This window comes from Lepidothrix coronata, unplaced genomic scaffold, assembly GCF_001604755.1.
Source record: "Lepidothrix coronata isolate B3197 unplaced genomic scaffold, Lepidothrix_coronata-1.0 Scaffold61, whole genome shotgun sequence".
Taxonomy (NCBI): Eukaryota; Metazoa; Chordata; class Aves; order Passeriformes; family Pipridae; genus Lepidothrix; species Lepidothrix coronata.
Window position 1 is genome coordinate 133,892 of NW_016690241.1, and position 12,144 is coordinate 146,035.

Below are 12,144 nucleotides of genomic sequence, written 5' to 3' on the forward strand. Positions count from 1 at the left end.
TAGGATGTTACTAAAATGCATCTAGAGCCAGTTGTTTTTAGAAAAACAGTCTGTGGACTGTGAGATTTTCATATTGTTTTTTCTTCCTTTTTCCAATGTTTGATACATTCCCTCAGTTCTTTTCCATTTTTCTAACTTCTACCTTCTTAAATAACAGACCACTTGGATGTTTGAATGCTACTGAAACTTTGAGTTTCATAAAAACTTACCACTTTTCTTTACCTGTCTTGACTTACAGAATTCTTGGAGTTTTATAGCATGGAGCAACTAATGAATAAATGTTGTCAGTAAGTCATAAGAGAGTTAAGATCTCAGTAAGATAGATAAAGTAGTTAAATCACTTAGAATGAATAATTACGTCATACAAAGTTTGTGGTAAAGCTAACCATGCATTATAGGGATTGGATACGCTTTTGGGTGAGAAATAATCAAATTGTTTTACCTCCTACCTTGCAAAAAAGTCCATTAAATTCAGTCTCTTGAACTGTTAGTAATAGGTTACTGCATGAAAAGACAATACAGGTGTCTTATATACAGTGGCAACATCTCTATTTCTACTTTTCATTACCGCACCAAGACTTACCAGTTTATTGCTTTTGGGGTTTTTGGAGTTAACTTTATTTTCTTTTGCTTATGTTATAATTAGGCTCTCTGTTTCCAGTGCTGTGGTCCATCTCCTTCATACTCTGCAACAACAGTATGATTTTAGAAAGTGGGAAATATTTCACATTTTTTCCCTTAGATTGCTATCAGAAATTAAACCACCAGTATCAGCAAAGCAGAACAAACAGTGCCCTTACTTACCTACAGGCCTTGCCAAAAGACACAGTTACTTCAGAAGCTGCAGCTCCAGTGTTTCAGGCAGCTCCAGATTCTTGTCAGTCAGACAGATGTTACAATTTTCAAAATTCAGTGTTGCACTGTTAGGTACCAGCCATCTTGTCTAGTCTAGAATTCCCTTTGCCACTTCTAATTGCAGTCACTCCACTGTGGCATGTTGTCTGGCAGCAAAGCTCTGTAGAAATGTGTAATTGCTGACTGCAGACTCAGGCTTTCAGCTCACAGCGCACAGATGAAGATGTGCCCTGTAGGGGGACAGAGCAACACTGCAAAGGGTGCCTCACTGCAACAGTGTGACAGCACGTGTGACAGCACATTCTGTCTTGTTTAAAAGGAGAAGATCCTGATTTAAAAGCCAGGTGCAATTGTCAAATACCACACCATCAGATATCTGTCACTAAATAAAAGGTTGTAAAATTTGTGGTGAGTTCAGCACCTAAAGCCAGGGTTGACAAGCCAGCACTTTTTCAGATTTGATTAAGGTGTTTTAGCATGTATTATCTGTCTTTTGAGGAGAGCTGTTTCTTAATTTTGTTGTCTAAAACTAAAGAAGAGACCACTTAGTTGACACTGTATGGCCTGAAGCCATTTATTCTGTGTAAACCAACACAGCTGCTCTGTCTACGCTGTGAACATCCAGCTTGGGTTTTAGCAGCACCTTACTTGGAGAAGTATAGAGCTCTGCAAGACAAGTCATCTGCTCTTTACTCAAGTTTTGCAGCTGGAAACTTTGTACTATTCCAACTAGACTCTTTAAAGACCCAAGAAGGTCTGTTGTCTCTATGACCTGTAGCAGAGTATGTGTCTTTTATTCTTTTATGTCTTTTAGAGAGAGAAAGAGAGAGATGGATGAAAACCAAAACACTAATTAAAAAGCAAAACTGCTTTGGGAAATCCCTTTTAAATATATTCCTGCTAAGCTAATGTGAAAGCAGATTTCCCAGAGAATCAGTCTTTGTCTTCCTTCTCAGCAGAGAGTGAAAGCCAGATGCTGCTACTGAGGAAGAGGAAGGATAGTAGTAGGTAACCAACCTGGACAAATGGCAGTAATACTGTTGAGGCTAATAGCTTATCACGTGTAGATCCAGCAGTGGGATATGAGGGCTGAAGGAAGTCCAGGGGGAACAGCAGGAAAGGACAAAGTAGAAAAGGCAGGATGAGGATTTTTTTTTTTTTTGCCAGAGCACCAGCAAGTGATGTTTCAAATACATAGAACCAGACTTCAGAGCCTACTGCTCCCAAAGATCCAAAATCTCACTCTGGTTACAGTCAGTCTAAAACTCGAAAAAAATACTTTTTTAAAGGCCTTACTGAACTCCTGTTTCTTGCTTTCCACATTGTATACAACACAACCTACACCAGAAATTGTTACCAGTCGGTACAATCAGTTTGATAAGTAAAACCTTAAATAAGATAAAAAAAGTGATTCAGCCTGCCTTGCCATGGATTCTGACTTGTATATTGCTTCTGTTAGAATAGACTTAAACAGCAGATACTGTACATCCCCTATTGATGTCCCATTTTTCCCCTATCTCAATTACCAGTGTCAGTGAGAAGCTCTCCTTATTTGCTTTTTCCATTAAACAGGTACTTCATGGGAAGATGAACAAGCCAGTCAGAGACTAAATAAAGAGGTTTCCTGCACCTTTCCACAAAAAACGAGAGATAGTAAATCTGCCTCTTCCTCTGGAACCTCTTCACCAGTGCAAGTCGAAGCATCTGAGAAAATTAAGCAAGTCAAAACTAGACTGCAGCTGGTGGACCTCGCTGGTAGTGAGTGTGTTGGTAAGGGAATGTGCCTGCTTGTGGGCATGGGTCACCCCAGATCCAGGTTACAATAGTTGCCTTTAGTTCTTTATGGAGGGGTACATGCTACCCTGCTCACATACCAGGCTCATTTAAACCCACAGATCCTGCCATAAAAAAAAATTTGAGGGCTGATTGTTCCAGTTTTACACTGGTACAGTATAACTGAAAATCTGACTGCATAAGCTTAAAATAAGCTCAGGGTGTTTACCCATATCATATTATTTGTTCAAACTGGTTTCATTAGGCCTGGTTTTCTGCTCTGGAAAGTAGCATGTTTTTGTACAGAAATGTTTCAAGTGCATAAATTATTTAAATATTACAAATATCTGTAATAATTGATATCACCATGTGTAGGGTTTTCTGCCTTTTTGTGGAAATTAGTATTGAAAAGATAATATTGTTTTTGTTGTTTCTTCAAAGCATTTTCTTCCTCCTACCTCCTCTATGCACACAGTAATTTCAAAAACTTGATTATTTCCTAAAGGACAAGCTTTCTTACCAAGAAAAACCATGCAGCCAAATGTACCATTCCAGAAATAATGTTTTGAAAACTGAACCAGTATTATGAAAGAGTCTTTTACTTTACTGCCAAAAATTCTTGCTGTTGCTCACTGTTAAACTTTTGTTCTACAGAGAAACCTAATATAATACATTATTTTTTTCATTTGCTCTAAATGCTGAAAACATGTAATTTTGCAACAGGGTGTGTGTTTGTTCTCTCAGTTAAACCAGGACAAACATTTCCTTGGGTTGGGGCTCGGCAGGCCAGATCCTCCAATGAAGCCAGAAGAGCTGTGCTAACATCAGTGTTAGATGTGGCCCAGCACACACAGCAGACTGCCCTCTGCCATCAGCTGTGCTGGTGAATTTACCCTGGTAAAAGTGAGGGCAGCTGTTAACTCATAATTGTTTTAAAATGTCAGCAACTCTAAGGGACCAGCAGTACATCAGGCTTCTCACACACTTCAGCACCCTGCCTTGTTAGCTCTACAGCCATCCTGAGTCATTTACAGGCCAAGTGGTCCCTTACTGGCAAACTAGGTTTCAGTTTGAAAACTCAGCTACATGCTTTCGTGGAAGTTCATCTAACCAAATGCAGATAATGAGCAGTTTAAACAAGTACCCCCTCACCTATTTGCAGTTTTCTGCTTTAGGGTGATGTCTGTTGTCTCAGGAGTCCACCTTTCCTTGAATAAAAGAAGTCTGGGGATGTCCATATACACAATGGCCCCAGTAATGTTAGCCTGAGATTCATCCTATCACAGATTGTTGTCCACCCTTTGGCAAGTCTTCCAAACTCTTTTGCTCCGTGTCTCTGACAAGAGACTCTACCACTCTAACCTCATCCTCTCCCACAGTCGCATTTCTCCTCATTGTCCAGACTTCTGGGGTTTTTGCTATTACTGTGCCTTTTCACATTTGCCTCTTGAACTCCTCGTTTGTCCTCCCAGTTTGGAAAATGCTGCCCTATGGGAAAGACAGGATCTCTAGCAGCTCCCTGTACCTGTCTAGAGGTGGGAGAGTAGGCAGAAGAGGAAACTGTTAGCCCTATCTGATCAGCCCACTACTGTGAGCTCTGCCTAACATGGATCATGTGCTCTGGGTAAGGAGAAGTGATTGCAGATCACTTCTGTACCTCATCCACTGTCCTGAACAAAGCTCAAATTTGAATAATGTGATACTAAATGCTAATAGCAAATTTCTCTTCCCCAAATGGGCAGGAGGAATTATAGCAAATCATGCCATAAACCTCCACCTCACAGCCTTGGGTGAACACAAACCCCTCATGCTTGTGTCTGCTATACAGTTTTGCTTCTGCAGCTTGTGCCATCAGTGCCTCCCCTCTTTTTCCTAAGGGATATAAATGGGGCCGTTACCTATTATAAAAAATGGTGAAACAAAACAGACTTCTTTCTGGGGACATTGTGGACTGGTGTTTTGTCTTGTGTGATCTTAAGGTGTTCCTACGTTCTCGGTTCCTTGTTCTTAATACATATGAAGCCAAAGTGCATTGTACAGATGAAGAGATCAACTTTAACATGAGATGCTTCAGACCATCTGTAGACACTGAACCTTCTTTAAGAAGGTTCTTCAAAAGAGTGTGTAGAGTATTAAACAATTTATTGGCAGTCCAGACTGAAAAACCACTGCATCTTGCTTTTGGCATGGGTGGGCTGGAAGTCATGGTTCAGAATTTGTGTTTAAAAATGTTGAGTCAAAAGCAGACGATACAGCAACAGAATTTTTCCCACATTACAGTTTTAAGCAGCTTTGCTTAGTGTTACCATTGCCTTTTTCTACACTGTACCAGGTATGTCTGGAGTGACAGGGGCAGCACTGAGAGAGACATCGTTTATTAACCGCAGCTTGTCCGCCCTGGCCGATGTTCTTGGAGCAATAGCAGAGCAGCGGTCTCATGTCCCATATCGGAACAGCAAACTTACCCATCTGCTTCAGGACTCCGTAGGTGAGGGATTATTCTGATTTCCGTTTAACTACAGATTTCTCCTCCTAGTTTTCACCTTCCTTTGTTGTGTAAAACTAGAGGATGATCTTGTACTCCTTGCTTGTATGTGGCCTCTGTTCAAAGACTCTGGTCCTGGAGCCAGTGTGAGTGTGAGTACACAGTGAGGGTTCTGAACTCCTCCTGAATTTGGCTAAACCTTGCTGTTTCCAAGGTTCATTTGAGGAACATCTCAATAGGATCATGTAAAGGTTAAAAATTGCATTTCACTGGTGTTTCATGTCAGGTACAGTTGACAAGTTAAACTTCAGTCTTTATTACTACAGGGTATAATCAAGTACTTGCACATTCCTTAATATTGTGCCCTGTAGCAGTGAGACAAAGGGGAAAGACAGGACATGGTACTGTGCTACAACTTCTTTCTGTGTTTGGGACACTTCCTCTTCTTTAGCTCCTCATCTATGCAGAAGCAGTTTTAAAGCAAGTGTTATTCCTGCAGTAATGTCAGATTTGTGTCCATTTTTATAGTATATTAGTCCATTTTATTTCAGCCAGAAAATATTAGCCCTCATGCTTTTAATCTCCAAGGCATTGACAGTGAATGAGGTAATAGTTCTTCAGAGCTTCTGAAATACTATTAATTTTTGCTTATACTTTGAATTTCACCAACTGCTGGAGTCTCTACTGTGAAAAGGGAAAGCCAAAAAGAGAAGTGAGTTTAGGGACTATGTGTAGGCACTGAGCTTGGTTTTAACCACACCTGGTGTATGACTTTGGTGACACCGTTTATGTCAAGTGTTGAAAATGGCAATTTCCTCCTTTGTTAGATCATTCTTGGTAAACTTCTGAGTCTGTTTTGTTTTACTGTCACACAAATAAGCCATTTTGCCATTGCCCCAAATTTACAAACATTTGGCAAAACTTAATTAAGTGCCCAGGCCCATAACATACGTGCTGATTAACTGATGAAGTTATAAGGAGCAAAAAAAATCTAAGTTACAAACTGTGAAACACTTGGGGGTAAATATCATACTGTTAGATATAGACTCCCTTTGAAGGGGCTTTCTATTTTGAACAGCTTTCTTCATGAGCAATCTTCTGCTTCATAAAAGCAATGGTAACCTATGCTTACTGTTGTGTAGATCAATATGTTACCAGTGTATAACTTACTGAAAATGAGGTAAATAAGTATGTTTTGCCTTTTCCCTGCTTTTAGGAGGCGATGCTAAACTGTTGGTTATGCTGTGCATCTCTCCTGGCCAGAAGTACTTAACAGAATCAATGCAATCTCTGGGATTTGGGACTCGTGCTCGGCAAGTTCAGAGAGGACAAGCCAAGAAAAAAAATTTCCCAATGCCTAGTAAAGCAAAATAAAACTTAAGACTCCTGTGGATTAAAGTATTATTAATGAGTTCCTCAGACTGAAATGTATATTGTTGTCCTAAAGCCATTCTTTTAGATATCATCTGCCAGATAAAATAAACAATCCTCAACACAGCATTAGTAAGCAATAAACCTGCTGATACTGTTCTTTCTCGTAACATAATAGTAAGTATTGACAACAGCTACCAACCATGGTGGAATGGCAGAGAAATAAACTGGGCTTTCAGACATGGCTTTGCCTGTGTGTTACCTTTGGGCAAATAGAACTGAGTCAACAGAGCCCTGATTTAGGATGGTTCACTTCTGAAAGGCCAAGGGTGCATTCTGTTTTCTCAGTAGAAGACAAGAGTCTAAATATCACTCCAGTGCTTCAAAACAGCAAGTGAAATACTGCCTTCCAGCTTGGATTAAAATGAGACGTCATTTTGGATTGCTCTTCTATCTAGCACGGATGGGGTCATTCCTAATGCAGTATCAACAGGCAGGAGTGTAAAGCAGTCTGTGAGCTGTATTGAATGGAGTTCTGTTCTCTGGTTTTAGGTGGGAAATAATGGCATTAGTGAGATGGAGAAAAATGAGTAAGGCTATATCTGTTATCCCTCTGGAATGTAGTTTAGGAAGCAAATGAGGGATTACACAACTTTCTGAAAACACACTTAGGTTAAATGGTTGGAATGAATTCCAGCTCTGCTGAGTTCACTAAAACCACAGCTTTGCCTAGTTTGGGGGTATTTTTGATTCATGAGTGCTGAGAGGCCCTGAACTAAAGATCCTAATGGGACCCACCTTGTACAACTGTTTTAGTAGTACTCTGGCCTCTTGTTCCTCTTGCATTTCTGAAGCAAGTTAAACACATCACAACCTTTAAGCTGTGCCTGCAGATTAGAAGAGAATAACCGTCCATCACACAAATAAAACACCAAGTAGCAGCTTGTCATATGCTATTTGTAATCCACAAGTGGCTTTCACCCTCTTATACCAGTGCTGCAGGGTTTGTGAATGAAGTTACACTGGAAGAAGTTTCAAGGAAGTTTAAGCAGTGTTAGAGATGAGAAGTGGTTCTGAGATGAGCAGTTGGGTTCAAATAACATCTGATGTGTTTTACCCACTACGTTATTGCTCAGCAGAGGCCTCAAGATCCACTCCTAATTTTTTCCACCAGCAGTTACTCTGCCCCTAGACTGGGAGAGAGGTCATTGTTGGGTCACTGCAAGAAGGCTTAAATTGCAGTGGCCTACCCAGAAGGCTGGAGTTTATAGTACTCCAAGTCACTTAACCTTCACAAACATAAATATTTATCCAGAGATTATGTAGCATACTATTATTGGAATTTCATCCTTGAATATGTAACAGCTGCTGTGTTGCATGCAGTGCTCTGGTGCTCAGAAATTACTATCCAACCAAGTAGTAACACTTGCTTTCCTAAATAATGTCATGGGGGTAAAAAATGCCTTAACTTTACCTGATTCCAACAGTAACAGATGGTTACAAAAAGAATTTGGCCACTGGAACTTATGAAGCTGAGTGGTGGTAAAGCAATCTCAGGTGAGAAAGTGTCAGAGCAAAGAGTGTTAGCCTGGTAAGTGAAATGCAGGAGCAGCCAACTTCAAGCTCATTGTAGTCTCTGGACAGCTAGGCTACTAAGGCAGCCTGGATTACAGCTCAAAGAGAGGTTGAGTGACAAGGGCTAGCTGATTCCACCAGCATCTGTAAGTAAGTTCCTCGAGTACTTTAGGGATTTGACATTTCTAAGTGTTACACAGAAATGCAACTTGTCACGAGCTGCACTTTTCTCCAGAAAAACTGCTCTTCAAAACTTTGCATTTGTTTACAATCTGTATGGTAGGGGAAAAGCAGCAATACTTATTGTTAGAGCAGAGAAATAAACCCCTCAAATATGAGCAAGTACCAAAAGGTTAAGTTTGTACATTGACATTAACTCTGCCAAATTCTGAGTATGCAACATTCCCTATTCCTGTTTTCCTTGTCAGTGTAGCCTATTGCTGAGTGTATGACCTGCACAACGGAGTGTACAGGATACGCAGGGCAGGGAGGTTAACATTTTGTTCTAAGAACTTTCAGGTTTGGAATTTCCTGGGTTATAGAGATGTGATTGCTCAATCCCAGTGTCAGATGCGATGCACTGAAGGGAAGAAGGGTAAAGGTTGTAAGGGTACACAAGCAAGTAAGAGTGAAAGCCACCTAAGTCAGGAGAAGTTAATTTCAATGAAGTCCATGAGTGCATGGTGCAGCATTCAGCTGGTGTCTTGGTGTACTGAAACAAGAGCACTCCCAACTACCTTCTGCCTGCTCAAGCTGGTCACTGGGTCGCCGTTCTGGAGGCAGTGCTGCTCCATATAAGGGGGTGCTCTCTCCTGTCCATGATCCTTGGTGCATGGACCTTGGTGACAGTCAACACATTAACCTTCTGCTGCTGGGCTCTCATGCTCCTCCCCTAGACTCCAACTATCTCCTGTGGCCCATTCAGTCAGTGCTCAGCTATATCACCTTCCTCTGCACCCTAGCTGGCCATAGGAAGCTCCACACAGTGATGTAAGGCATCACAAACCCCAGCTACCCATGGGACTGGCCTTCAGCACCCCTCTCGAGTTCATGCTGCTGCCTTCATTGCTCCGCAGAGCAGCTGAGCAAACCATTTTACCAACAGTACCTAGAAGCCTCCACCTCTTCCTCAAAAAGCCTACCCATTATAGAAACCAGCAAATACCAGAGAATTTGCTCTTGTGAATAGTTCAGTATTCAGCATCCTGGTTTAGTGTCCAGCTGGTCAAGGAGTCAATGGCATGAAGCTTGACCAGCACGGCAGCTGCCTGAGAGGCTTAGGGTCTCATACTCCTGCCAATGTACCCCGAACATGTTATGTAAAGCTGGAGGCAGGTTTCAAACTCCACGCACCCCTTGCCCCTGCCACCCTACTCACACATCCTCTAACCTACAGGCCAAGCACCCTCTGAGAAAGCAGAAAATTTGGATTCAGTTCAACGACAAATGTTTGAGCTCCTGTCTCTCCCAGCACATGTGAATGCTCTGGCTTTTCAGGACATCCAGCAGATCTGGAGATAGGTAAAATGGGACTCTGTCAGACCAATCCCCAAGTCCTAATAGAAGCAAGTGCTTATCTAAGGTAAAATACACACATACATGTACACACAGGCTACACAAAGGTAGCAGAAGCCTAGACTTCTCTAGAATCACAAAAACCTTCAAAGTACCAGTCCAAAATTTGTCCCAAAAGTACAGTTTGGTGCCCACATTTCACTGTCAGTTTATCATTACAGATGGAATTTATCAACTGTGGTTGGTGGTTCCCCTTGCAGCCAAAGGAAAGGGATTAACAGGATAGATCCACTTTCAGCAATGCCTCTGCCTCCCTAGTCTAGCAAGGGAGTCCAGGCAGAGGGTTTAGAGCCCCAACTCTCAGTTTGCCACAGCGAGGGAAACTGATTGCTCAAGGACCTGATTTTGAAGAACATACAACTGCTGTGGAGGTTCTTCGCTCATTTTTTTCAACCTCAATCCCTACCATACCTGCCCAGCTGTAACCTTAAGCTCTGTGGTACGAGTCCAACCCGTGTCTTTCAGCATTTGCAAATCTGTCCCCAATTCCCTTGCAGCATCCAGCTTTTTGAACAGGGGAAGGCAGCATGCAGCGAGGCAGAGCAGACATATGGCATAGGAGCAGCTCCCCATCAGTTCCCTGCAGAAAAAAGTCCTCAAACTGCACCATTTGCAGTGAATGCATTCAAATGGGACAGACTTTTGTCCCGGCAGAACTCTCTTGTAACTTTATTACCCCATATCTATCTACACCGACTCCCGGTCCAAGCTCTCCAGCCAGCCAGATGCTTCTTATCCACCCACACACCATACACACCCACATGACTGCTTCCAGAGAACAGCCATGCTTCAAGCGGCTTTCCAGCTTGACCTTGTGATTCTTTTCACGCATACACTAATCTTAGCTCTGGCTAGCTCAGGACCACAACATCCTTGCTTCAGTATTTTCTTCTTCTTTTATCATCCAGGTGGCTGGTGGTGTCCGTCCAGCGGCTCCTACAGTTCCCTCTCAGAATGTTTTACTCAGTATCCACAGGGAACACCTCTGCTCTGAGTGGTAACACTGCAGTTCACAGCACTCTGGACCCCCTCCAGACAAGCCTCTAATCTTCCTCATCACCCGGGAACACTCTTATCAGCTGAGCCCAAGGAAGCGATGTGATTCACAACTGCTTAGGAGTGCTGTATCTCATCATGGGGTTAAAAAAAGAAGTAATTAAACCACCCAGTGCCTTTTGCCCACTCTAAAACAAAGCCTTGACCTATGCTGACATTTGAAAACTATATATTTAATTTCCACGTGGCTTCATGTCTCGGCAGCAGCCACACCACAAAGAGAGGCTGCTCTTGGTTTTAGCCAGGCTAGAAAAACCATAATCAGCATTGGAAGGTTCACAAAAATGTTTAATTTGTTATTAAATTGCTGATTCCATTTTATGAAGCACTTTTCCAAACCTTTGCAAAATGCGAGGAACAGGCTGAATGAAGTGGTTACTGGAAAGGGCTTTTGGCTCCTGCTATGGAGAAGCAGTTGCAAGCTGATGGGCTTGCAAGTCCCTTCCAACCAGACAAAGAAGCAGCAGCATCTGCTCATGGAGGAGCAAACATGCCCAGAGTGCAGAAATGCCAAAGGTTCTGCAGCCTTTCACAAAACCAACTTGGCATTTGAGCACTCCTCTTTGCCTGTGTTCTTACCCAAGATCTCAGATGGAAAAAAAAAAACAGTTGAGCTCTCTTCTCCATACCCAAGAGTTTGAGATTGATAAAACAAAGCATTTTGAAGAGGAGTCCAAAACTCAGTACTAGATTAAGATGACGCAATGCTCAAAATTCACCTGGTTTGTTCAGTACATGACACATCTCTAATGATTTGGAGATCAGTCTTAGAAAACCTGCTGAAATGCTAGTCAAGTGACCAGACACATTCAGATGTCACAGTTCAAACACCAGGACCTAAATTCAGCAACAAAGAAGAGACAGCTGCTACTCCAGCTATCTGGACCAAATATTTAGCATCAGCTTTGATGGAAACAACACGGGGGAAAAAATCCATAGTTGTCAAACTCCAGGAGCATGCGATCGGCATATCTTATCTGCAGACCTGCAGGCCTAAAGCTGTATCTCTGCTTATTTTCCTGGGGAACCACAGTTAAGTCAAATTATCATCCCTTTTTCTCCCAGCTCCTCTGGCTTCATCCTTGCAAGTATCCCCTCTGACACATGTTCTCTCTTGCCCTTCTTCAGGTACATGAAATTACTATCCTGGCTGGGATGAATCAGTGCCCAGTAGTTTTAAAGGCAAGCACCAGAAAGAGTGGTTTTTTCTCTCATTTTCCTCTGGACTTTACTAATTTACCTCCTCTAAATTTAAAAAAAAAAGCCAAAAGACCAAAAAACCACAAAAAAACCCCACCAAACACACCAGACCAAACCAAATAAACCAAAACCACCACAACCAAAAAAGAAAAAAAAAATCAAAAAACAAAAGCCACTAAAAAAATCCCCCACCCCATTACTGTAAGAAGTTTTGGAAGCCACACCAGAAGCTTTGAAGTTCCAAGAGAAAGAAG

At 42.0% G+C, this 12,144-nt stretch overlaps 1 protein-coding gene and 1 long non-coding RNA gene across 2 annotated transcripts in view; one reads left to right on the plus strand and one right to left on the minus strand.

Annotated features, from left to right (window-relative positions):
- The window catches only part of KIF25 (kinesin family member 25), a 42,357-nt gene extending 35,651 nt beyond the window's left edge, over window positions 1–6,706 (plus strand). The window contains exons 13-15 of the mRNA XM_017817437.1: window positions 2,428–2,625; window positions 4,961–5,116; window positions 6,330–6,706. Coding sequence (XP_017672926.1) covers window positions 2,428–2,625; window positions 4,961–5,116; window positions 6,330–6,487 — 512 coding nt within the window. The 3' untranslated portion in view covers window positions 6,488–6,706. The remainder of the gene's footprint in view (window positions 1–2,427; window positions 2,626–4,960; window positions 5,117–6,329) is intronic.
- LOC108498566 lies at window positions 3–7,365 on the minus strand. The gene is made up of 4 exons (XR_001875219.1): window positions 7,283–7,365; window positions 5,094–5,797; window positions 805–1,085; window positions 3–686 (listed from the first exon to the last, which is right to left on the minus strand). It is a non-coding gene; the product is annotated as an uncharacterized LOC108498566 (long non-coding RNA).
- Between the last annotated feature and the right edge of the window lie 4,779 nt (window positions 7,366–12,144).